General features: G+C 42.8%; 2 protein-coding genes and 2 long non-coding RNA genes across 5 annotated transcripts in view; 3 read left to right on the forward strand and 1 right to left on the reverse strand.

Annotated features, from left to right (window-relative positions):
* LOC100946576 (leucine-rich glioma-inactivated protein 1) overlaps window positions 1-4348 on the forward strand; it is a 41363-nt gene extending 37015 nt beyond the window's left edge. The window contains exon 7 of the mRNA XM_012801446.2: window positions 3157-4348. The gene's annotated coding sequence lies outside the window, so the exon portion shown is untranslated. The remainder of the gene's footprint in view (window positions 1-3156) is intronic.
* The window catches only part of LOC105886341 (leucine-rich glioma-inactivated protein 1), a 7245-nt gene extending 2897 nt beyond the window's left edge, over window positions 1-4348 (forward strand). The window contains exon 4 of the mRNA XM_012801445.1: window positions 3157-4348. Within this exon, the coding sequence (XP_012656899.1) occupies window positions 3157-3992 (836 nt within the window). The 3' untranslated portion in view covers window positions 3993-4348. The remainder of the gene's footprint in view (window positions 1-3156) is intronic.
* LOC111723126 overlaps window positions 1-21238 on the reverse strand; it is a 26829-nt gene extending 5591 nt beyond the window's left edge. Inside the window, exons 1-3 of one of the 2 annotated variants that reach the window (XR_002771734.1) lie at window positions 21147-21238; window positions 3439-3540; window positions 2049-2158 (exon numbers count right to left, since the gene is read on the reverse strand). This is a non-coding gene — a long non-coding RNA (uncharacterized LOC111723126). The remainder of the gene's footprint in view (window positions 1-2048; window positions 2159-3438; window positions 3541-21146) is intronic. The other variant, XR_002771735.1, reaches the window with a different exon arrangement.
* Window positions 20090-25458, forward strand: LOC111723125. The gene is made up of 3 exons (XR_002771733.1): window positions 20090-20270; window positions 21178-21239; window positions 25372-25458. It is a non-coding gene; the product is annotated as an uncharacterized LOC111723125 (long non-coding RNA).
* The last annotated feature ends 1833 nt before the right edge of the window (window positions 25459-27291 follow it).

Consider the following 27291-nt stretch of genomic DNA (forward strand, 5'->3'; position numbering starts at 1 on the left):
AGCTAGAGTGCCATGGCATCAGACTAGCTCACAGTAACCTCAAACTCCAGGTTCAAGTGATACACCTGCATCAGCCTCCTGAGTAACTGGGACTACAGGCACTTGCCATGATGCCCAGCTAATTTTTCTGGTTTTAGTAGAGATGGAGTCTTGGTCTTTCTCAGGCTATTCTTGAACTCCTGAGCTCACGGGATCCTCTAGCCTCAGCCTCCCAGAGTGCTAAAATTATAGGCGTGAGCCACAGCACCCATCCCTTTTCCCAGTATTTTTCATACTGAATTTGGCCATGGAATGCAGTTTTTTCCATGAAAACTTACACTTAGGTGATCTCTTAAGTTTTGTCCAACTTCAACGGTGTTTAAAATAATGTAAATTAGAACACAGAACTCCCTCTGAAACTTTTATATCAGCTTTAGCTTCTAATACCTTTAAATCATCTCCTAAGAGTACTCAAACCTCCCCATAAAAGGTCACCCTTTAGACCAGGCTCAGAAAGGTCATAATTAGATTTTGCTGGTGGCCATCAGCTCCATTGCTCAGAGGATCAAAACAAGTCTGGGGCTTGCTTGAGACTGAGGTTACTTAGATGAAGGGATTCTCTCTAAGCTGAGACCTTTTTAGAATCCTATCTCAAGAAAAAGGTTGTTTTGGCTCAATGCCTGTAGCTCAGAGGGTAGGCGCCAACCATATACACCAGAGTTGGCACGTTCGAATCTAGCCCGGACCTGCCAAATAACAATGACAACTACAGCTAAAAAATAGCCAGGCATTGTGGTGCACATGTGTTTCCAGCTACTTGGGAGGATGAGGCAAGAGAATCGCTTAAGCCCAAGAGTTTGAGGTTGCTGTGAGCAGTGACATCAAGCACTCCTCCAAGGGCTGCAGCTTGATACTCTGTCTCAAAAAATAAAAGAAAGAAAGAAAAAAGGTTGTTCTTCCCATTCTCCTTAAACCCTTGTAAGTTTTCGGGTGGACTGCAGCGGGGCTACATGTGGTCTAAACTAGGTTCTCCTGTGTACAATCAATTTCTTCAAATGACTCTTTAGATAAGCACTTAAAAGAAAAATGAATTATACATTTGCTGACCTATAGAGGGCGCCTCAGAGTTATTTTGTCTAAGATGATGTCTTAGTCCCTACTGTAATAACAAAAATCCCTCAACAAATTATCCCTTGGGTAATGTATAAACAAAAAATATCTTTCTCAGAGTTCTGGAGGCAGGGAAATCTATGATTTCCACTCCAAACATGGCACCTTTTCTGTGTCCTCACATGGCAGAAAGAAACAAAAGGGGCAAACAGACTCCCTCAAGCCCTTGTGAGGGCACTAATCTTTTTTATGAATGTGGAGTCCTCATGATCTAATCATCTCCTAAAGACCCCACCTCTTAATACTTTTCTTTTGGGCATTAAGTTTCAGCATGAATTTTCAAGAGACACAAACATTTAAATCACAGTAGATGACAGAGCTGTGTCACGTAGGCACTATCCCTTACCCCGTCCTAGACTGCTAGTCTGTTGTGGCACTCTTTCTCGCAGAGTGCAGACATGGCCACTGAATCCTTCTCAACACAGTTCTCCAGGTAGTCACAGTCAATCAGTTGATCAACATTGGTCCAAGTACTACTGAAATATAGTGGCCATGCCTGATCTAGTTGAAAACCTCATTGTACAAACAAAAGAGAAATCTCAACCCCAGAAAAGTTAAGTGATATTCCCAAAGTCACATAATCAGTTTAGTTGTGAAAAGAGTCTCGAATAAAAAAATTTTGTCTATGGATGGAACCAGTTAGTAGAAAGAGTTCATACAGAACATTCTGCCTCACAGTCCCTAGAGCTGCAGTCAGAAGAGGCCTCCGTCCTGTATTTTCCTGACCTGTCTCTAGATTCCTCAGAGCCAAGTTCCCTCTAGGAAGTCAGAATCTATTGATAAATGTCAAACTCTTACCAAAATGATACCATGCCTACACCACTGACAGACCCTGTATTATTTTCTGAAGTTTTTCCAAATAACTATCAGGAACATTGCCCATGGCTATACCCTCTTACAATTTTCTCAAGGGTTCCTCTTCATCTCTCCTGCCACCAGTGAGTGACCTGAAGCTCCAGAAGAGTGACGAGTGGCATCTCTTTCCTTCATCGGGGGAAGTCGGGTTATTCTAGAAAAAAAAAAAAAAGCAGCTCACACTTAGAGCAAAACAATTACAGGCAGAGCAGTGGGTTGTCCAGTTCACAGTTCTAGACTTCATAGGATGGTTCTAGAACCTTGTGGGAATTGGGAAGCCCTGGAATGGTTAATTTCTCCCCAGTTTGGCCTTAAAACAAAGAGATGCTGGTAAGCCCAGGTTCGAATCTCAAATCTGACTTTTTTTTCTTTTTTTGAGACAGTCTTACTTTGTTGCCCTCGCTAGGGTACCTTGGCATCACAGCTCACAGCAACCTCACAACTCTTAGGCTTAAGCAATTCTCTTGCCTCAGCCTCCCAAGTAGCTGGGACTACAGGTGCCTGCCACAATGCCCGGCTATATTTTTTTTTTTTTGTCACAGTTGTCACTGTTGTTTAGCTGGCCCAGGCTGGGTTTGAACCCACCAGCCTTGGTGCATGTGGCCAGTGCTGTAACCTCTGTGGTATGGGTGCCAAGTCCCCACATCTGACTTTTGCTGGTGGAACTTGGCCTCTATATGTTTTGGTTTACTCATCTGGAAAAGGGAGGATAATGACACATTATATCTCTCTGTTAAGATAGCTGGGAAAATTTAACAAAGTGAATTGACAAAGCAGTCGTAGGTACTCAATACATGGTAGTTTGTGTTAGAACTACTATGGCTGATCCGTGATGTGGCAGGTGAAGTGATGCTTTCTTTCTTCAAGAAGTAAGAGGAGAAAACTCAGACTGTGGCCATGTGCCCTGAACATACAGAGAGGGCTGGAGGTGACATGACGACTCCGTTGTTGGTAACAAGGCTCCATGAGGTGCAAAGACAGAATTTCAGGACACTTCTGCCTTCAGGCCTTGGAGAGTGACCTTGTGTAACCAACCACAGAGATCTCATTTCGAGCTGTTAAACGGTGGAAGTTGCATGGCCCCCACCTGCATGTCTGCACACTCCAAAAGAGGATGGTCGTGCAACTAACCTCTCGTTTGTCTTTCCCCAGGCACATCCACTGTAGTGTGCAAGCCTATAGTCATTGACACTCAGCTCTATGTTATTGTGGCCCAGCTGTTTGGTGGCTCTCACATCTATAAGCGGGACAGTTTTGCAAATAAATTCATAAAAATCCAGGATATTGAAATTCTCAAAATTCGAAAACCCAATGACATCGAAACATTCAAGATTGAAAACAACTGGTATTTTGTCGTTGCTGACAGTTCGAAAGCCGGGTTTACTACCATTTACAAATGGAACGGAAATGGATTCTATTCCCATCAATCCTTACATGCGTGGTACAGGGACACCGATGTGGAATATCTCGAAATCGTCAGAACGCCGCAGACACTCAGAACGCCTCATTTAATCCTGTCCAGTAGTTCCCAGCGTCCTGTAATTTATCAGTGGAACAAAGCAACACAGTTATTCACTAACCAAACTGACATTCCTAACATGGAGGATGTGTATGCCGTAAAGCACTTCTCAGTGAAAGGCGATGTGTACATTTGCTTGACAAGGTTCATTGGTGATTCCAAAGTCATGAAATGGGGAGGCGCCTCATTCCAGGATGTTCAGAGGATGCCATCGCGAGGATCTATGGTATTCCAGCCTCTTCAGATAAATAGTTACCAATATGCAATTCTTGGGAGCGATTACTCCTTTACTCAAGTATATAACTGGGATGCAGAAAAAGCCAAATTTGTGAAATTTCAGGAATTAAACGTTCAGGCACCACGATCCTTCACACATGTGTCCATTAATAAGCGTAATTTTCTTTTTGCTTCCAGTTTTAAGGGAAATACGCAGATTTACAAACACGTCATAGTTGACCTAAGCGCATGAGACACCAAATTCTGTGGCTGCCATCAGAAACTTTCTACAGTACATGACCCAGATGAACTCAATGCATGATGACTCTTCTTATCACACTTGCAAATGAATGCCTTTCAAACATTGAGACTGCTAGAACTAAGCACTACCAGTATCTCCATCCTTAACCGTCCAGTCCAGTGGTGTGGGAAGTTACCTTTTATAAGACGAAATTCAGTTGTGTAACTGTTCTTTGCAGTGAAGATGTGTAAATAAGCGTTTAATGGTATCTGTTACTCCAAAAAGAAATATTAATATGTACTTTTCCATTTATTTATTCATGTGTTCAGAAACAACTGCCAAATAAAATGTTTACATTTTCTTTCATATCCCAAAGGTAATTATTTACAGGAGTTGTTTTATTCTTGATGGCATATGGAGGAAATAGTTTTATATGATACGTTTATATGTGGATCAAGTATTTATGGTATGAATCATGAGTGAAGCGAAAACACTGAGATGGATCACTCCGAATGTATGAACAGTTTGGTTGTACATGTATCAGCCGATGGTGGGCATTCAAAGGTGTTTCCAAAGGTCATGGCTTTTAGGGACATTTTTAGGTGAAGTGGTGAGTAACAAATTCAAAGAAAGGAAGAGAAATTTGCCTATGACAAGAAAACTAATTTGAAATAAAGAACAGTAAGTAAGACTCATCCTTTTCTGTCTGCTAGCCTCAGCTAGAAGCATTACTCAGATAAGTTACGGGAGAAACAAAAATCAAGATTTAGGATTTTAAAAATCCTATTCAGGGACTGTCTAAATATCTGACTCTAGACTCATCTGACAGCTGATAGAGATTGTGACCTAACAGCACTTGCCTCTAATGGACCGTTATGAAGGCCTCTTAATCTGATCAAGGATGCTTCGCTTCTAGATACCAATTTTGATGTTATTTACCTGCTGCAGTGTCCAAAAGCTTACATTTGATTTTCTAAATTCCCGCTCTTGGGTCACATGCGTTGTTAGCACCCAGCACAATGCCTGTGATGTAGTAGGCTCTCAAAAAATGCTTTCGAAGAAGCCCATGTCCTCCTGTCATAATATAACAATAAACTTTATAAGGCCTTCTGACCTAATCAGTCAGTATTTATTGAGTACCTACTAACAATGGTGTATTGTTATGGGGGAGGGGAGGGCAGGGAAGGGAGGAGAACTGAGGACTAGCAGCATGGTCCTTGTCCTTTGGAAGCCTAGAGGACCAACTGGGGATTTAGAACACAAAAACCTACACAGCAAGCTGTGTGTGCCAAGTACCATCTAAACGTTCCAGACGACTTCCTAAAACACATGGTCCTTGTTTGAACTTAAAGGGAAGATGCTATTTCAGAAGGGGATCATGGCAGAGAAGGCACTTCTGGCACAAACTGGTTCTGTGTGCTGCCCTCCCAGAAGGGATCAGCGCTTGCTCCTGCTCACTGCTCCCCAGACCCTTCTGCTGCAGGACGGGGCTCGGGGTGGGCAGATGGCAGCCCCTGTGCTTGATGCATATCTGGGAGACTTGAGGCATCAATGGTACATACAATATCTACATAGTCTCCAGGAAGCAACACCCGGGGAAGTTATGCACAAGAACCAGATTCCTTTACCCATACAGGAAAGATTAACCCTGACATCAAGGATATGGTAGAAAAGAATTCTTACGCAGTCCTGATCCTGCACATAGGAGGAAGTGGCCTGTGAATGCCTTTTACTTTCTTCTATTCCCTTTTCCTATAAGCAGCATCATGGGCTGTTGGAGAACACCTACTTAGTACAGACTTGGTTTAAGTTCAGCTCTGCTACTACTGGCTTTGGCCAGAGGCAAGTTACTTACCCCCGCTGAAATCAGTCTCTTCATCTGTAAAGAGGGCAATAATACCTACCTCCAAGAATAATAGGAGGGTTAAATGAGATAGTGCATGCACAGCAGATTGTATTTTCCAAATGTGGCCACAGTTATGTGTCCCATCCTGGGCACAACTACATGTCCCATCCCACATGTTCCATAAGAAGGTGGTATGTAATTCATTTATAATTAGGTAGGGATGAGTTTATAACTTGCTTGTAATAGAACGTGGTAGGAATAATACAGTTGACTTCTGCAGCTAGACCATAAAAATGATGAAACTTTTCTTCTGGCTTGTAAATGAGAGTACTTGCTTTTGGAGCCCTGAGCAGCCACATAGAAAGTCCTGCCAGCCAGAGGCCAGCAAGCCTAAGCCCCCTGGAGAAACTGTAGCTACTTTGGTCAACAGCCCCAGCTGAGGTTCCAGCCGACAGCCATCCTTAACACTGATCTGTAAGTGAAGAAGCCTCCAGGTGACTCCAACCCCAGCTATCAGGTCACTACCCCACATCAGATCCTCCCAACGGAGGCCCCTGACTTTGCGGAGCAGAGAAAAGTCAGCCCCACTGGTGTCCTGTTATAATTCCTGACTCATAGATTCTATAAGCATAATAAAATGGCTTAAATTATTTTAAATGTCTAAGTCTTGGGTGATTTGTTACACAATACCAGTAAAGTACTTAACACAGAACTGGCACAACTGCACCCTCATCATAGTACCAGTTATGGCTACAGGCTCCACACTCGAAATATTGCATACTTTGGGGTCATGCTCTACCTTATGGTCTTAATGCAATTCATTGTCATTTCATGTTTTAGAGACTAGCTTCTTATTTATAATACATTATTGAGTGTTCTTACTCTGTACCAGGCATTGTGCTGAGCTTGGGAACACAGAGATTAAAGACCTGGATTTCACCATTTATTTTCAGAGATGCATTGACTTTTGAAACCAGCAAACTGACTCTGTAATTTACCTTAGAACCTGAGACCCAGAGGGTGAAGTGAGTTGCTGAGTCAGGACCATCTTCCAGGCTTCCTAATACTCAACCCAGTCCTCTCTCCATCACATGGTGCCACTCTCAATAACACTCTCTCCAATTTGAACCTGGGCTGCAGATGGGGAGAGAGATGAGGAATGAGGAGGCAGAGTGAGGTCCCAGCCAATAGCCAAGAAAAGCAGAGGAGCTGGACATGCAGTAGGGTCTTCTTTTGCAGGAATTGACTAGCCTTTTCTGAGACTTGCCTCCTCTACCTGTCATCCTCTTCTATCCATCCTGTTTAACTTTGTCCCCTCTCTAGCCATAGAAGATTGTACCTGGATTGGACCCCCATTGGTCACCTGGAATAAACTCCAGGTGTTCTCCCAGAAGTCGGGCTGGGCTCAGCCTGAGCCAAGCCAGTTCTCCCTCCTGGTTATTTGGAATTAAGACAACAGAGGTTGGGACAACTAGCCACAGGCACCCAGGTTTGTGAGGTGAACTTAAATAAGGCTCCCAGGAAGCAAAGGGCTTTATTGAGGGAGGGGTACGCCTGTAAAGGGGGTGAGAAAGACTGTGTAGGGTAGGGAGGCACTGGGCCAAGATGGGAAGAGTCCAGCCTGAGCCCGATTCCAGGGGAACTCTAGAGCAAGAACTGTACAGAATGTCTCCTGCCTTGAGGATGAGAAGGATGGACTTTTGTCCCCCCTCGTCTTACAATCCCTGGCCAAGGAGTGCAGGGCATGACCTGTCAGGCATCTCCAGGAGAGAAGGTTGTAGTTGGCTAAGGACAATCCTCCAGAGAAGGGTACGCATGGGAGCTGCTACTAACTGATACCCACAGCAGCTGCAAGACGAGGGCATCAGCCTAACAAGGGGTGTCCGGGTGGCACAGTGATGGTGGTACAGCCACACTGGCCCATGCACCTCAAGATCTGAAGAAACTAGTCAGAAAAGTGAGAAGAGAGTGACAGACAAGTTCAGGTTAGAAGCAGAGGTTAGAAGCTTTGCAGTCTAAGGGAGGGAGAGGTCAAAGGAGGAGGGAAGGGAGAGCAAAGAGGAAGCGGACGTGGAAGGTGGGGGTGGGAGAGGAAAGAGGGAAGGGGTGGCTGTCCAGGTCAGGCTACCTGAGAACTGGATTCTGAGAAGTTAATGCACAAACATTTACTAAGCAGCACTTAGGCTGAGGTCAACACCTGGAAAAGAGGAGAAGAGAACAGGTCTGGGCAGAGGGAGAAGCCAGCTGAGCTGAAATTCCAGTCAGAGCCTCAGGCAACCTCCTAGAGAGCTCAGAGCTGGGCTGTCCCCTCTCAGATGTCCCAAGTTGGAGCAAGGGGAACAGGTCTTTATTGGATGTAGCTCCCTGCCTTGACTCCCTCAAGGCACTTCTGTCAACTTCTAGTAACAACTACACACTCGTGCACACACAAATTTTGTTTTGTTGTAAATTAGATCGGATGGATTTCTGTGCTTGCCTGCCACAAAATTATCTAAACAACTAACCCAGAATGTTTTGGTATAATTTACTCTAATGTAGATATGATGGGAAATACTAGACATTTCAATCTCTTTTTCACTCTGCAGTTCCAACTGTATAATTTCTATTACTCTATGCTCAAGTTCACTGACTCTTTCTTCTGTCATCTCCAATCTCAAGTTTCTTCAAAAAGTAATATTATCTTGGGCAGCACCTGTGGCTCAAAAGGGTAGGGCGCTGGCCCCATATGCCAGAGGTGGCGGGTTCAAGCCCAGCCCTGGCCAAAAACTGCAAAAAAGAAAAAAAAAAAAGTAATATTATCTGAACCAGACTAGTGCTTCTCAACTTAAAAAAAAAAAATTCTAACGGACTAAAATTGTTTGGACCATGGAAATTTTAAAATCTCTAATGTATTTCCAATTGTATTGTGAACCAATACTTTTAGAAATTAAAATAAAAGGGAATTACTAGAAAAATGATTACATCCCTGGTTATCATGGCAACATCTTAAGTTCTATACTCATTTCACCCCAAACTCTTTCTGGACTGGCATCAGTCCTGGGCCCCTATCTCTAGGTACATGGAATGAATTACAGCTCCGCTCAACTTAGCTCTTACATGTCAATTATAATGTGGGTGTAAACACATTTTAATATAATTGGCCTTCAAGGGATGCCACATTTTAGGAAGTCTTAACATGGTCCTAGAAGATCCTGAAGGTAGAGTTCAAGATCAGGTCCAGCTGCTTCTCCCACTCCAGCATCTCCGCCTGACCCATGCTCCAGGTACCCACACGATTTGCTAATCCCTGTGCATCTGAGCACCTACACGCTTCTGTGCTCAGCCTGTTCTGACTACGTGCAATGCCCTTTCCCGACTTTTTTACTTTTTGAGATTTTCGCCCTTCTCCTCCAACCAGTTAGATTTGATTTCCCCTTTCTTCAGATTTCTCAGTCCATTGCTTTTACCATGAGAGAGGCTGATAATTCATTCTGTTTTATGTTTCGGTTAGTTGTTGATGTATCTGTCTCTCCAGGATTACACAGCCCTGAGGGTCAAGATTTGTGTTTTAGGCATATGTGTGATTCTTCCATCCACCCCACCCTTAAGCCCCTAGAATAGTCCTCCTTTGTAGGGAGTTCATAAAGTTGGCGGAAATCAAATAGCTTAAGCCCAGAGGCTTCAGCATTCCTGTGTGCACAGCTGAGAGGCAGCCACATCCCCTTCTGGGAGTTCCCAGCCCCACAAAGAATCTACCAGGATTACCCCAAAAGAATAGGCCTGTATGGGCTGCTGGCTCCCCAGGGGCAACCCCAGGTGGGCTGGCAGGTGAAAAAGGCATAATTTATTTCCTGCGTAAATCCTTACAAAAAACACACACTGGCAATCTACCTAAAACCTGGTCCACAAAACTGTAAAAGGAGAACTGATTTAATGAACCCAAGGAGAGCAAAAAGGGCAGGAAGCTGAATACTAGCACTTTCATAAAGTCTAGACCCTTTGAAGTTTTTATCCCCAGAGAGGGAACAGTACCACTCAGAGATGCCCCAGAGGGCTCATCCTCCCTAGTGGAAGCTTTTAGCAATAATCCCTAGCGATACTGTGTCCCAGAAATTTGTCCTCTTAACGGTGCCAGATCCCAGGACAACTGTCATTTGTCCTTCATTCCCTTGGCGCTGTCTACCCACACACACTTAACAATTCTAAATAAAATATCTTTAATATACGAATTGAAGTGTCCCCAGTAGTTAAGGCTATTGGTAGGTATTTACACCTATGGACATAACAAGCCCAACTTTATTGAAGATGCTTAATGAACACTTACTATGTGCAAAGCCCTGCAGTAGACAATAGCAAGAAAATGAAAATGAACAAAAAGTTGTCCTTACCCTTAAATGGTTTACAAACTGGTGGAGCTTATTTCTAAAAGTTAGCATGCAAAAATTGACTTAAAGGAGGTAAAAGTAAGTTCCATAATAGTCTAAAAGGAGAAAGTGTCTAATATGACTCGTGTTTTTGGGGGGTTTTGCCTGTAGGTCAATCCTGTTGGTGCCCTCAAGATTTCTCTTTCTGGGGCAGCAGGCATAGTGGTAACAGCATGTGCTTAGGAGTCAGGCAGACCTAAGTTTGCATCTCAGCGTGGCCTCTTCTAGCTCTATGACCTTGGGCAAGTTAACCAATCTCATCTATAAAATGTGAATAATAAAAGTAATAGAATGGGTTTGTAGATTAAATACTACATAAGCCTCAGAAGTATCCCAGTAGGTGATTACTGTTAAAATAGTTTTACTGAGGAGTTTAGTAATTTGCCCATGAACACACAGTTAGCAAGCCTGACCTAGGAGCCTGCCCCTTACCACTCTATTCTGCTAAGTTGGCATGAATCGCAAAAGTGGTACATTGTTGTGTAGGACCTGTACTCATTGGTCAGGGAGGCAGGAGACTTCGACACACCATCACACCCTTTTCTCCTGTGAGAGCTGAGGATGTCTATAGACTCCTAGATGAAGAGGTGGGACAAAACCCCAGGTGGGGCAGTAGAGCCCACCAAGAGGGGGACAGACAGACGGGCAGAGCAAAGTGGACAGACCACCCCAGCAGCACTCTCATGCTCCAGCGTGGAAGATACCAGGTTCCAACACCTGGGATAAACGTTTGCATTCTTTTATTTTTTAATTTTTTTAAACTTCAGTTATTCTCTTACCAAATTGTGGTTTTATTATTTTTTATTTTTATTTATTTATTTATTTTCTTTTTTTGGAGACAGAATCTCACTTGGTTACCCTTGGTAGACTGCTGTGGATTCATAGCTCACAGCAACCTCAAACTCTTGGGCAGAAGAGATCCTCTTGCCTCAGTTCTTCTTTATTTTTATCTTTGCTCCTTTATTCTATGAATATTTACAGAACATCAACTATAGGCAAAACATTGACATAATCATTGAAGTAGTTTTTCATATTTAGTAGAGATGGGGTCTCACTCTTGCTCAAGCTAGTCTCGAACCTGTGAGCTCAGGCAATCCACCCAGTTCGGCCTCCCAGAGTGCTAGGATTACAGTCCTGAGCCACCATGCCGGTCAGCATTTGCATTCTTATTGGGGAACACTGAGGGACTTTGGCCTCCAGAAAATTACTTATGTTTTAATAAAATTTGCTTGTATTGCTATATGGTCAATATTTGTATAATAGAAGGAATTTTTTGTTGTTGTTTTAGGGAGGGGGGGTTGAGACAGAGTCTCACTCAGTTGCCCTAGAGTCCTATGGCATCATAGTTCACAGCAACCTCAAACTCTTGGGCTCAAGCAATCCTCTTGCTTCAATTTTTCATTTTTAGTAGAGATGGGGTCTTACTTGTAAGCTCAAGCAATCCACCCACATTGTCTTCCCAGAGTGCTAGGATTACAAGCGTGAGCCATCACGCCTGGCCATTGGAAGGAATGTTATGTGTAATATACCTGTTAATTTCTGCCTGGCTTTCGTGTCAATGAAAGTCAGACATTGAAAGACAGAATGGAGCAATTCTACCACAGTGTCTCTGTTAGTAGAATTAACCAAACCTGAGTGATGTGTCCATCACTGGAACCCATGGGTGAGAACCACATGGACTGATAGTAAGGTAAGAGCGATTCCCTGGATTCAAATTGGAGTGATATTAAAAAGAAGGAAAGGATGCCAGACAGGCAAAATGACAAATGCTATTAGTAGGAGGTGTGGTCTTTATTGAGAGCCTCTATTAGAAAGCCAGAGTTGCTAAGGGGAGGGTCACACCCTCAGATGGGTCTAGAATCCCTTCACTAAAAGGTCTCAAAGATCCTTTCCAGCTCTTAGTTGCAAAACTTGACAATGTATCTCCTATCTTTTGTCTATTATTCATGAGGATTCACGTTTACATTTTCAATATGCACCTTTAAATTGTGTTCCCTCAAATTCTGTTTTAAAATATTTAAACTGATATCCTTTGTTTCAAAATGATGTTTTCCCAAGAGAAGTCAAGCTGCCAATTCTGATGTAGTGGCCACCCATCTCTGGGGGAAGATAGACCAAATGTTTCTAGATCACTTTCCCTTCTGCGCATGGAAGTGCTTCCATTTCAAATCAATCTCTATCTGGCAGGGACAGCTAATGCTGTCCTTGCTCCATACTTTAATCACCTTGAGGTTACCTTTACAGATTAAAATCTTAGAGGATCCTTAGCGGCTCAGGACTTCTCCTGACTAAGCTTTCCTCCAGGTATCTAGTCAGCAGCTAAAATAACTCTAGGCCTCTTTCAGCAGAGAAGCATAGAACATAAAACACTGATTTCTGTTAATAATGGTTCCCCAATCTGGGTATCCCCCAGAATCACCTAGAAAGTTAACTCAATATGCCAGTTCCTGGGCCCTCACCTCAGACTCACCACATCTGAATCTTCAAAGAAGGAGATCCATGGATTTTTGTTTTTAAACATCCCCTGGGTGATTTCGATGTTATTACCCTCCACAAGCTCACCAAATGGGATTTAGGAGTCTCTGGTACACATAATCACACTGGACTTACTGGTGGCATGTCAAAAACACCAAACTGATGGGTAGAAAAAGTCGTCCAAAAGCTCTAGAACATTGAAATTTTAGGTATTATCTTAGGCAAGACATTAAGTTCTTTGGTCCTCAATTTTCCATAACATCTTGAAACTAAACCAGGTCGTCTGAATATTCCATGACTCTCTGTGCATAATAGCAGCATGGGGTGGGGGAGGGGATGAGAAACCAGCTTGAAAGTTTCAGATATCTTGGCCCGATACCACCTTCTTCATAATAGATGAGCTGTTTATTTTCATAATTCTAGGATAGCTCTAAGATAATAGTTAAGACTTAGACAATTCTTCAGGATCATCTGTGAAGATGTGCAGAGTGAGCAAGCTGAGGAAGATCACAATTTCCTGTTGACTTGGGTTTGCTGGGCTAAGTATCTGCAAGCAGCATTTGGTATGTTGGTGTTTAATGGATATGACATTTCACTGTACCAAATGGGAATGGAATATTTTTAGCACAGAATTCACCACGGTTTAGTAAAGAAGGACTAGTACTCTGAATGGAGTAGGAACAAGCAGAGATGCTATTTTTAAAGGCCAAATATAAAGATCTCATTCCCTCCACTATCACAAAATAATCATATATGCAATTATTTTCACCACAAAGCTTAAAGAACTTACTCTTTTCTACATCTCCTAAAAGACGGTATTCTGCCCAGGGCAATAACCCATTGCCTTCCACACATGATTCTTCCTGTCATGTCCTCAGCCATGACAGCTGCATCAAGATGGCACTGGGCCAATGAGCACAAGCTCTGAACTCTCCCCAGAACTACTGGGAAACAGTGGTTCCCAGTCTTTTTGCTGGGTATGGCTAATCCAGCAGGACCAATGTTGGAATTGTGAGCAAGTGGCACTCCACCATGAAAGGACAGACTGCCCTAGGGAAAAGTCAACACACAGGAAAATAGAGCCAAGAGCCAGAGAACGACAGATTATGAAAATATCACCTAAGTGTCTGGTCAAGGTATTTCTGAAGCTAGATGTACCTTTTTTTTTTTTCTGAGACAGAGTCTCACTATGTTGCTGTTGGTAGAGTGCTGTAGCATCACAGCTCACAGCAACCTCAAACTCTTGGGCTAAAGTGATTCTCTTGCCTCAGCCTCCCTATTAGCTGGGACTACAGTGCCCAACTATTTTTTTTTGTTTGTTTGTTTGTTTTGTTTAGCAGGCCTGGGCCAGGTTTGAACCCACCAATTCCAGTGCATTTGGCCAGCACCCTAACCACTGAGCTAAGGGAACCAAGCCTAGATGTACTTTTATATTTCAACTAGTTTAGTTCAGTTTCAGGGACTTACATTCTGTGCACCTATCTTTAGTAGGCTGAAAATGGTTGTTAATGGTTGAAAAAAATAATAGTATTTACCCCTACTGAGAGTTTGCTATGCACAGGACATGTGCTGGTTATTTTTCATGCATTTAGTCACTTCATTCTCCCAACAATGCTATTATTATCCTTATTTTCTAGAAAAAGAACTGACGTTTAGAAAGGTTTGGAAGTCTACACCAGGTCATATAGCCAGTAGATTTAGTAGATAGAAGAACCGAGTTTTAAACCCCTGTGCATCTGCAACTAGAGACTTAATGATCAGCTATATTTACATTGATTGTATCAGTCAGTGTAGGCTGCAGTATCTGGTAACCCTTTAGTAGCCCTCATATCTTAGTTGTTTAAAATAATGAAGATCAGGCTCAGGGCCTGTGGCACAAGAAGCCAAGGTGCCAGCCACATACACCTGAGGTGGTGGGTTTGAATCCAGCCCAGGCCCACCAAACAACAATGACGGCTGCAACCAAAAAATAACCAGGCATTGTGGCAGGCGCGTGTAGGCCCAGCTACTTGGGAGGCTGAGGCAGGAGACTCGCTTGAGCCCAGGAGTTGGAGGTTGCTGTGAGCTGTGATGCCATAGCACTCTACCCAGGGGGACAGCTTGAGGCTCTGTCTCAAAATAAAATAAAATAATAAAATAAGGCAGATTTACTTCTTATTTATGCTACTGAGAACTCCGTTTTAAGTCATCATAATCATTACACATTAACATATGCATTAATAGACTAGCCAGTATATAAAATCCCACATGTATTAAGTAACTATAGCAGGGGACAAAGTGACATTACAAAGTTTGTGCTGGGAAGTTGACACATGTCCTTCTTGTTCATATTTTGCTGGCTAAAGCAAGTCATATGGCCATCCCTAAAGCCAATGGGACAAAGAAATTTGTCATAGAGAAATCCTACTATGTGTTTGGAAGGTGGTAGAGAAAAGAAACAAATGTTTGTCAATGCCTTAATGAAAACCACACTGATATGATGCAATATGCAGGTTACAGGTGGGGCTGTTTTCTTCATGACTGTATCACCAACAAAGAGGCTCATATGCGGTAGGATCCTAACTCCTGGGTTGTGTACATGCATGAATATATGAATAAATGACAGAAAATACACTTAAAATGACAAGGAAACACCTTGATATGTAACCAGAAGGTGCCTTTGCTAACTTCTGCTTTCACCTGTATTACCAAGGGTAATCACAGTCGTAACAGGGAAGCTTGACAGATGTTTAGGAATTCTGTATCTGAAGGGCTCGGGAGGAATGGAATCTGCAAGTTGGAACCTGGAGCTCAAAGTTGTATTTGCATGGCACTTTATATAAGATTAAGAAATTATCAATTGTTCACTACAAAAACAGGGGCACAGGGTTGGAGGAGAATAAGAGTGGTCACTGATAACAGAGTGAGGAAAACTGCCACCTAAAGACAGGCAGGGGTAGATCAAAAGCAAACAAATTTAAAAAGTACTCAGAAAGCTGAGGCAGGAAGATCACCGGTAAGCCCAGGCAGTGGAGGTTGCGGTGAGCTATGACTATACCACTGTACTCTAGCCTGGGTGACAGCAAGATCCTGTCTCAAAAAAAAAAAAAAAAGAAAGAAAGAAAGAAACCACACCTTGAAACTGTAAAACTCTTAGCAGAAAGCACAAGAGAAAACTTTGTGATGCTGGTCTGAGCCCTGATTCCATGGATATAATACCAAAAGCACAAGCAACAAAAGCAAAAATAGGCAAGTGGGATTGTATCAAACTGAAACACTTCTGCACAGCAAAGGAAACAATCAACAGAGTAAAAAGGCAGCCTACACAATAGGAGAAAATATTGATAAGCGATATAGCAAATAAGGGGTCAATATCCAAAATACGTAAGAAATTCCTACAACTTAATATCAATAACTTGATTTTATTTTATTTTTTTAATAATAAACTGATTTTAAAATGAACTAAAGATTTGAGTAGACATTTTGCCAAAAAAAGATATATAAATGGCCAACGGATACATGAAATGATGCCCAGCATCACTAATCTTCAGGTAAATACAAATCAAAACCATAAGCTATCACTCCACACCTGTCAGAATGACTATTATCAAAAGAATAGAAGACAGTAAGTGTTGGTGAGAATGTGGAGAAATTGAAACTCTTTGTTGGAGAAAATGAAAAAAATGGTACAGCCACTATGGAAACCAGTATGGAGGCTCCGCCCAAAATTAAAAACAAAACTACCGTATTATCCAGCAATCCTCACTTCTGGGATTGTCTAAGAAATAATAAAATTAGGATCTTAAAGGGATGTTAGTACCCTAATGTTCATTGCAGCACTACCCACAATAGTCAATATACGGAAACAACCAAATGTCCATTGACAAAAGAATGGATAAAATAATTGTGGTGTATGTTAACACATACAGAAGAGTATTAGCCTTAAAAAAAAAAAGAAAGAAATCTTGCCATATCTGACACCATGGATGAACCTCCAGGCCACTATTCCAAGTGAAAAAAGCCAAAGAAAGACCAATATGCATGATTCCATGTCTATGAGGATCTAAAACAGCCAAACTCATAATCAGAGAGTAGAATTATGGTTTCCAGGGCTGGGAGAACAGGGAAATAGGGAGCTGCTAATCAATAGGCATGAACTCTCAATTATGCAAGATGAATAAGTTCCAGAAATCTGCTATACCATATTGTCCTTGAAATTAACAATACTTTGTTGTACATTTAAACATTTGCTAAAAGGGTTGATCTCACATTAAGTGCTCTTCCACAATCAAATAAAATTTTACAAAGAAGTAAACGGGCTGGCCATGGTGGCTCACACGGGTGGATTGCTAGAGCATAAGAGTTCAAGACCAGCCTGAACAAGAACAAGACCCCTTCACTACTAAAAATAGAAAAACTAGCTGAATGTTGTGGCTGGTACCTGTAGCCCCAGTAACTCTGGCAGAGGTAAGAGGATCTCTGGAGCCCAAGAGTTTGAGGTTTCTGTGAGCTATGAGGTCATGGCACTCTACCCAGGGCAACAGAGTAAGATTCTGCCTCAAAGAAAAAAATAAAAAAATTAAAAAATAAATCAGAAGTAAATTAACTTTTTATAGAACCCTATAAAGACTCTGGATTTTTTTTTTTTTTTTTTTTTTGCAGTTTTTGGCCTGGGCTGGGTTTGAACCCACCACCTCTGGCATATGGGGCTAGAGCTCTATTCCTTTGAGCCACAGGCACCACCCAAGGCTCTGGATTTTTGATTCACAAAGTTCCACAGGAAGATACAGGAATTGGTCAAAGAACCCTACATGGAGGAGTTAGACCCATAGGTCCCCTCTGCTGCTTGACACAATTAAGTAGAGCCCCCCTCACCCTATCACTACCGTAGTCAGGAAACTAGGGCTTTGATCCGTGGGGAAACTGACCAGAAAAGTCCTCAGGTTTGAGGACACCAGGCACAGTAGAGAGCAGCATAAAGCTCTGGTCTTAAACAGCCAGAAATGGATTCTCTGGCTCGGCGCCTGTGGCTCAAGTGGCTAAGGCACCAGCCACATACACCTAAGGTGGCGGGTTCGAATCCAGCCTAGGCCCACCCAACAACAATGATGGCTGCAACCAAAAAAAATATATATATATAGCCAGGCATTGTGGTGGGCACCTGTGATCCCAGCTACTTGGAAGGCTGAGGCAGGAGACTCGCTTGCACCCAGGAGTTGGACAAATGGGCTCAGTTGTGAGTTGCTGTGAGCTGTGATGCCACAGCACTCTACCTAGGGGGACAGCTTGAGGCTCTGTCTCAAATAAGAAAAAAAATGGATTCTCTAAAAGCCTGCATACCAAACAGTGGAACCCCCAGTCCTCTTCCTTCACCCTGCTGTAGGGTAGAAAAAAGACAGTTGTAGGCTCCCAAGGTGTCATAAATTTTCTTCCTCAAACCTTTCTTAAGAAATTACTACAGGATGTACTTTCCCAAAATGAAGGAGCAAATCAAGATAAAGAACAACTTAGGATTGAGAAAACATGACTCAACACAAGTGAGAAGTAGAGAAATTCTGAGGATGATGGCAGAGGGCACTTCCAGGATGATTGCTGAGCAGCCGGCAAAGATGGCAAAAGAACCAGGGGACACAGGCCAGTAGAGGACTCCCGGAAGGAGGTCCTGAGAAAAAAATAGAGCTGACAGATTATTTGATATATTTTTGTATTGAAAGCCTTTTCGAGGATTTGAAAATTAGCAATGGATACACAGAAAACTAAGCAAGTGAAAGAACAATTATTAACAAGAGAATAAAGAACTTGTACAATTAGAAAAACTAAGCAATTATTAGTAGGGACCAATATTCAGATGTTTATGGTAATATGAACACAGAATATTAATTTAACAGAAATTTTTTAATTACAGCTAATACTTATGGAACACTTGGGATGTGCCAATGCAACTGCTTTCCGTGACTTCACTCACTCAATTATCCCTCAATCTTTGTGCTATTATTGGCAATGACCTACTTTACAGGTAAGGAAACTAAAGCACAGAGAGTTTAAGCCCTTTGCCCAAGGTCACACAGCTAGAATTCAAACATAGGCAGTCTGGATCCAGAGCCCCTGCTGTTTACAGTATTGTGCCACCTCATGCTCTAGCCACACAGGAAGAGAGAAGAAAATGGGAGTGGAGGGGCAGTTAAGAGGTTGTATGGGAGAAAGTTAAATCCTCATTTGCCCTAACAATAAATCAACATACGCATATCTAGAACATATAAAGCAAGACATTTTCACCTATTTGTACTACTCCATTTAGAATTCAGAAGTATACAGTCCATAGCTTTAGAAGCATCCAAGCAGCTGGAAGTGGTTGCCCCAGGGGAAGGAGATAAGGAAGGGACAGGGCAGGAGACTGCTATTTTTACTGGAATTCCTTTATTTGATTTTCAGAAATTATTTTCATATAATACTTGGATAACCTTTTTAAAGGGAAGTATTCCCCATAATGGAGATTAAAAGGAGCTAAGACCCTTCCCAATTCTACCCCAGCCATCTCTTGGGGGTATCACTGTTGGGTTGATGAAGGTTTTCTTGCTTCACCCTCCTAAAACTAAGGCCAAAATGTCCCACAGTCATCAGGGATGTGAGCCAGATGTTCATGTTTATAATATTTGCATTCATGTGGGGACAAAGTACAGACCACTTATAACACACTCACCTCCTAGAAGGCTCTTCCATGGTAAGAAGAAAGGGTAGGTGGCAAGAGGATCCTCCCAGAAGAATGTCCCAGGCTCCCCACTACCAACCTGCACTTGTGTGCTTGAAAGGGCCAGAGAGAACAGCCCAAGACCTTCAGGAGCTATTTATGATAAAATAAAATTTGTCATGTACCATGTATTACTGATCCCCGATAACCTAGCATGTTTGGGGGTATCTAAACCCGGTCTCCTTTATCTCTAGGTACCACTGTCAGTCTAACAGTATCCTTCCAAATCTTCTCCCCTCCCAGTTTAAAGGGTCAACCTGATACCATTGTTTTACTGCAATTCGCAGCCACAAGTTTAAGGATGTTATTTCTGGTGAATCTAAATAATACTTATTACACTATAGCAAGTGGCTTTGTGTTTAGGGGCCCCTAAACAGGAACAACCACAATTGTGGAGTGGGGGGAGCAAGGTCAAGAGATATGACCATCTGACAGCAAATCGAATGAGAGTCAGGGCAGAATTGATGAGCTCAGATATTTTCTGACCATGTCTCTTGGCCCTTCCCAGAAACAATCCATTATCTATTATGATGGATGCCAGAATCATTGACCCAGGCATGTTAGATAAACTCTACCTGGAATCTGAAACATGGCACCATGCCACACTTCTTAATAACAGGAGGGTTGGGTGCCTGTTAAACAATGCTGAGGAAGGGCAGCTGGAGGGCGAGAACGTCAGCCTTTTGGGGGGAGGGGTACATGACCCAATGGTTAACAAGCGGAACAAGTCTACGTGGCCAGCTGGCCCAAGCAAGTGACCACAGTGCCCATGGACTCTACCAAGGACATCCACACTCCTGGAGACTGGGATCACAAAGGGTGGTTGATCTTCAGAAAAGGTACAGCTGATGTGCATGGAGGTTTGTGGGGGAAAAAGTGGTCAGCAAGATTGTTCTGGAGATTCCAAGAATATAGCTCAAAATTTTAAGGTGATACCAAGGGGCCACCAAGATTCTAATAATTAGTTTTGCTGAATAAGGTTTGTCAAGGTCCTGCCTGAGCTGGATGTTAAGAAAGGGGGTAGGGGCCAAAGGAAGAAAAAGTATGAAAGGGAAGAAAAAATTTAAAAAGCATCTGGGCTTGGTGCCTATGGCTCAAGTGGCTAAGGCACCAGCCACATACACCTAAGGTGGCAGGTTCTAATCCTGGGCCTGCCAAACAATAATGATGGCTGCAACCAAAAAAATAGCCAGGCGTTGCGGCGGGTGCCTGTGGTCCCAGCTGCTTGGAAGGCTGAGGCAGGAGACTTGCTTGAGCCCAGGAGTTGGAGTTTGCTGTGAGCTGTGATGCCATAGCACTCTACCCCGGGGGATAGCTTGAGGCTCTGTCTCAAAAATAAATAAATAAATAAATAAATAGAAAGCATCTGGATTTGGTATTCTAAATAGACTGTACTCAGCGGAAGACAGACCCCATAGTCAATCCCTCTTGAAGCTTTTGTTCTCTGAAATTGACTCTGGAGAGACTGGATTCCTCCCCCAAAGCCTGTTCATTCCAAGAGGAACAGTAAGAACAGTAGTCATGCATGTCAACTTCAGATCATGTAAACCTAAAGACTGAGACAGATTCCTAAGGATTCAGCCAAGATATCAACAATTAATTCAATTCAGCACGAACAATCACCCACCCTTTCCTGCATGCCACAACAGATTTACCAGGGCATTGCCTATATTGCCAAGGCCCACCACCTCCAAAACAAAAGTGGGGGATAATACCGTAAGCTCTCTGCTCTCATCTTCCCCACAGGATTCTGCTCTCCAGCCTCTTAGCAGGAAGGTCAGTGTTCCGACTCAGGTGACGGTGAGCAGGTAAGGGTTGTTAGTGCAGTGAGAGAGCTGGCTTCACACCAACACAAATGGCCTCCCTTTTCTCTTTGGTTAAGGGCAGGGAGGCTGAGTGCAGTTAAATGCTACTGCCCTTGAACACTGCAAGACTCACATAGCCTGTGTGTAGAGTCTTAGTAAGTACCAAGTACCACTGCAAGTTGTCAAGTACTTGAGTACTTGAGGTGACTGTCCCAGGAGGCCTGGGAAGACGCTCAGATGCTCAAAGGAAACTTATATTTTTTGATCAAAGGTGTTAAGTCTAACCAGGCAATGTTAAGTGCAACCAGGCACATTGTTGCTGTCAATGTGTTCCCAGCCCTTCCACTGGCCATACAAATTTAAGAAGGTTCTCGTTTTTTCTATTCAATTCCTTCCTCTCCTGCAGCCCTCCCAGCAGAGCCCTGTTTGGGGGACTCCTAGGAAGCAGAATAACACAAAGTAGTGCACAGATTAGATTGAGGAGGACATCAGAAGGCGCTTTTGGAAGAGAAAGACCCAGAAAGAGCTGCATACGACAGTGGATGGATGGGCAAAAACATGGGGATTTTAAGACATGTTTCTGTGGGGTACAGCCCTTTTATGATGTTTTTTAAAATGTTGCTGGACTGTTTGTTCATTTGGTGCGAGTCTTTGAGAATGGGCCCTGTGAATCATCGCTTCAATAGAATTAGAGAAGAGACTAACATAATTCTGCTTCTTCCTTCAAATGACTATTTGCATAATTTGAGCAGGTTATCCTGTGTATCTCATGAGAAGCATGGAAAATTACCTAACTTACAGAATCTCAAATTACCAGGAACCAAACAAATCAAAATCCAAATATTTACCAAAACACTGCTGTTTCTGATCTTTGTGCCCATGTCAATTGTACCAAAAACTTTCTGGAATCATCTTTGCTGCTTGAAAACTGTTAGGAATGTTTTCTCTCCAACTCTCTGGGAAAGTTTCTTATTCTGGGGGCGTTTTCCTTTAGCATTTCTTTACAAGGCCCTAGGCTGTCTTCTAAAATCTCTCCCTGTGGACCAGACTCATTAGGTTGACATTTTCTATGTTGATGTCTCCCCCATGTGACAGAATAGGTGTTCTGTGTTCGGTTCTTTTTTGTGTGCTAAAGGGATCCTTTGAACTTCTAGATCTGGAGGCCTTTAAAGAAGAAAACCATTGCGCGGTGTTATTTTAGCCACAAGGCCAAGAGGTGTTTAGATAACTGTTACAAGTGGATATACGTAGACACCAGAGTAGTAGGTATGGCGTCAGGAGTAGCTGTTCCTCCTAAGGAAGGATAAAAAAAAAGAGGAAACATTAGTTGGAGGAAATCTCTATTAACAGAAAGAATTTTGATGTCTGAGCTGCAACCTCAGCTGTCTCTCTCCCTGACCTTTTTTCTCCATTGAAGGAGGATAGATGGCAGCGATAACTTAGAAGAGCTGGGATTTATAGGGGAAATTGCTGCAGAAGCTGGCTATGGAGAGGGCGCCAAGGAAACAGGTCCCCACGTAACCATAGTGACAGGCTGAGGAAGAAAGGGATGGGTGGAGAGAGGGGCAGACAGCCAGCAGGGACAGAGGAGAATGACAGGAGCTGAAAGTAGTTAGCTGAAGCTAAATTCAGTTTGGTTTTGTTTTTGTTTTTTAACAAAGACAAATTAATTTCTAAGTGCAATTAATTAGGAAAACAGGCTGTATGTTATATTCTGGGTTCCTTTTACATTTTAACAGGAGTTTAAGTATTTCTTTAGAGTTCAGCTACTCTAATAAAACAAGACTATGGGCAGTAGAAAGTTGTGTTTCGAGTTGGGAATGGATGTAGAGAGGGTTGGAGGGGAAGGGAGGCTCTGAGTTTCCAAGAAGCTGACACCAGCCTCATCTTGGGTGGACACAGCACTCGGCTGCCTCCTAGTGGCAGCTGCCTCCAATGAGTAGGGAGTAATTAATAGGAAGAGATTCCACTGGCTAATGCGGAAGTAGAAAAACCAAAGTCATGAGCGTACACATATGGCCAGATTTTGCAACTAAAAACACAGAGTGCTCTGTTGAATTTGAATGTCAGATAAACATGAATAATAGTTTAGTATTTGTTTGCTCCATGGCAGTCCTAATAAAGGTGGCACACCCTGATTAAATTCCCTGCTCCTGCTCTCTCACCCTCTGTGTACTTTAAAAAGAAAGGAGGGAGGGTAAGAAGGAGGGAGAAAGAAAGGAGGGGGGATTTGAACCCTAAATGGTATTTTCTCTAATTATTCATCCACACCTTTTTTTTTTTTTTTTTTTTTTTGCCTCTCTCTCTCATCTGTCTCTCTTTTAACCATTACAGGGACACTCTGTGTAACTTATTCCCTATAAAATGTCTTCAGAAAATCAAAGCAGAACCAAGCCACACACAATCAAACCAAACTTCTCTCATTCCTCCAAAGGTCTCCCCTGGGGCACTAAAGGTGCATTCTGACGCCCTGCTGCAGCCTAATCCAACAGCCCCCGCCTCACTATCTTACTTACCTGCCAGCTGACCTCACCTACGAACTCTGAACTCCCTGATTGCTCCCTGATTTTCTTCAGGTTCTTGTCTATGACTGATGCACAATTCTTTTCTTCTTTTCTTTTTCTTTCTTTTTGAGATAGAGTCTCACTTTGTCACCCACGGTAAAGTACTGTGGCATCACAGCTCACAGCAACCTCAAACTCTTGGGCTTAAGTGATTCTCTTGCCTCAGCCTCTCAAGTAACTGGAACTACAGGTGCCTGCCACAGTGCTCAGCAATTTTTAAAGACGGGGTCTCACTCTGGCTCAGGGTGGTCTCAAACTCACGAGCTCAGGCAATCCACTCTCCTCAGCTTCCCAGAGTGCACAATTCTTAAAGTATCTCCTAATCGTGTGCTCTGAAACTGGTGTCAGTAAATCTAGTTACAGTAACATATCAAAGAGGTGTTTTACAAAACAACTCAATGTCTGTGGTTCAGTGCTTGGTGTATGGTGATGGTGCTCTTATGGCTTTTCCTTGCAGGCCAGCCCAACTCCAGGTGAGGCTGGATGATCCCAGCCCCAGAGCCCTGTCTCCCAGCCCCAAATGAACACCACTGGAGAAAAATCCAGAAGTGAAACATTAGCTTTTGTCAAACTTTAGTCAGGCCTTTAGTTCTGCTTAAAGCCCTCTACCACTCTCCTATGGCATTTAGAACAAGACACAGAATGTTTGCAATGGCCTCTAAATTCTGTAGGACATTCCTCTACCCACACATCCCACCTTATTCCTTGCTCACTGCTCTGCATCACATGGAATCCCTTTCTGTTCCTGGAAGATACCAGACATTTTTCTGCCTCAGGATCTTGTACTTGCTTTCCCTTCTGCCTGGAATGTGGATGCAGGTTCCCTTACCCAGCTCTGTGGATGCACAGATCATTCTAATCCTTCATGACTGGGTTCTGAGTTTCTACTGTGTTTCCCCGAAAATAAGACCTATCTAAAAAATAAGCCCTAGCAGGATTTCTATGCATTTGTTAAATATAAGCCCTACCCCGAAAATATGACCTAGTGATGGGTGTGGCTCTGCTGCGTACCTGCATAGCCACGGCATGCATTTCAGTGCGGAGCAGTAAGGAAGACTGGAATACCTTTTATGTGCCACAGCTCCTTTCTCTGAGCCATTCGCACTTGCACGGGTGTGCTTGTGCACGTGTGCTAACTGTGGTCGCAGGCATCCTATTGCGCACATGAAAACAGCTAGGGGAAAGGAGTTCACACATCACTAGTGCCAGCCACACCAACAAGGTCAGCTCCCCTTGTCAGGTTCCAGAAGAAGATGACTTAACTGTATTTGAATAAATGTAGATTGTTGTATTTACTTAATAAAAATAAGACATCCCCTGAAAATAAGCCCTAGTGTGTCTTCTTGAGAAAAAATAAATATAAGACAGTGTCTTATTTGGGGGGAAACACGGTAAGAACTATACCTTGAGATCTGTGCATGTTACTGCATGCATATTGTGCCTCAGTAAAGGCTAAAACATGAAACAATTCACTAACATATCGCCTTTTCAAATTTCCTTCCTGACAATGATCATAATCTGTAATTGTCGTATTGACTTACTGACTTATTTATGGTCTGTCCTCCGCCTAGGTCAGAAGTTGGCAAACTATGGCCACTAGCCAAATCTCACCACCATCTGGTTTTGCAAATACAGACTCCGTGGAACACAGCCACGCCCAAGCTATGGTCTGTGGCTGCTTTTGCTGGCCTACAAAGGCAGAGTTGAGTAGTTGTGACAGAGATTGCACAGCCACATAAAACCTGAGATACTGGGCGGCACCTGTGGCTCAGTGAATGGGGCGCTGGCCCCATATACCGAAGGTGGCAGGTTCAAACCCAACCCTGGCCAAAAACTGCAATAAATAAATAAATAAAATTTTGAAGAAAAAAAAAAAAAAAAAAACCTGAGATACTTACACTCTGGCACTTTCCAAAAAAGAAGAAGAAAGAAGGAGGAGGAGAAAGGAAGAAAGCTTGAAAACCCTGTCTTGGAGTGTAAGTTTCATGAAGGCAAGAACTATGTACGTCTTTGTCACTTGATTTTTCAGGAGCCAAAACAGCGCCTGGCACAAACTCAGCAACCACTCAGTGAATGCTGGCTCCTCTCTGCCCCTACCCACATACTCCCCCAGTGCCCTTCCCCTCGTCTGGTCCTGGCTCCCAGCCACCTGCCTGCAGGCTGTAGGGTCTTGCCATCTGCCAGGCCCTTCTAGCTCTGCCTCCTTGCTCTGTGTCACAAAACTGGTGCTACTTGTACCCTGATGCTGAAAATCCATCTAAGCATAATGAATAATCCTGTAACACAAAAGCTGCCTCTGGTATTTTAGAATTAACCTTGTCTCTGTCACCACTGAAAGCATGCCTATCTTAAAATCTCATTCTTCTATCATTCAGCTTGTTGTCAACATAGTAATGTAGCTCTCTTGCTGTTATAAAAATGATGCATTCCCATTACACAAAATTTTGAAAATAAATAAAAACCCAAAGACAACCATTTTAACACTTTAAAAATATTTTTTTTTTTTTTTTGCTTTCGAGACAGAGTTTCATGCTGTCACCCTTAGTAGAGGGCTATGGCATCATAGCTCACAGCAACCTAAGATTCCTAGGCTCAAGTGATTCTCTTGCCTTGGCCTCCCAAGTAGCTCAGGCTGGTCTCAAACTCCTGAACTCAGGCAATACACCCGCCTTGGCCTCCCAGCGTCTGTAACATTTTAGTGTAGTTTCTTTTTAAAAATACACCTATGCAAAACAACAAAAAATGGCTAAAAACAATTCTCTTCCTTGTATTATGATAAGCATTTCTTATGCGTTCTTGATAAATCATTATTTTTAGTAGCTGCATAATATTACATTTGATGGATATAGTCATTATTCCTATTATTGCAAAATATTTATTATATACCCAGATCTTTATAATAAAAAATAATACGGCCATGATCATTTTTTGTCCCTGATGATGTGACCTTTTTTTTGAGTTCAGATAAGTCTTGTTATTTTCACTTCTTAAAAGACTTGAAACTTCTGGATAAAGATCTTGGAATAATTGTATTCAGAATCTTCTTTCCTGTGCTCCAAATCTATAGAAAGAAAAGAAGAGATATTGAATATATTTTTTTACACCTCTCTCAAGATACAAGAAGAAAATTTCAATGCTCAAAACAGAGAGTAAAACCTGAACAAGAGGCCAGTGTAAAACCACAGGAACAAATGGTGGGGCTGGAGCCTCCCAGCAGCAGCCGCCTGAGCAGGGCCTCCTGCCCCAGAGCTGTGGGCTACAGAGCTGCACCCACACGTCTGGAATCGTGACAGAAATGCCCAACTCGCTCAGTGTCCCAAGCAGAGTCCTGTTCCTGGTGCTGGGGAGAAAAACCTTTCCTTAGCCCTCTTGGATTCAGTGACCTGAGGCTTGTGAATTCAAACTGACAAAAGATGGATTAGCAAGAACAAAGGAAGCCCTGGTGTTTAACAAGCAATGTGGGGCGGCGCCTGCGGCTCAGTGAGGCCCCG

Source organism: Otolemur garnettii, unplaced genomic scaffold (genome assembly GCF_000181295.1).
Source record: "Otolemur garnettii isolate 467f Iridium unplaced genomic scaffold, OtoGar3 scaffold00008, whole genome shotgun sequence".
NCBI lineage: Eukaryota > Metazoa > Chordata > Mammalia > Primates > Galagidae > Otolemur > Otolemur garnettii.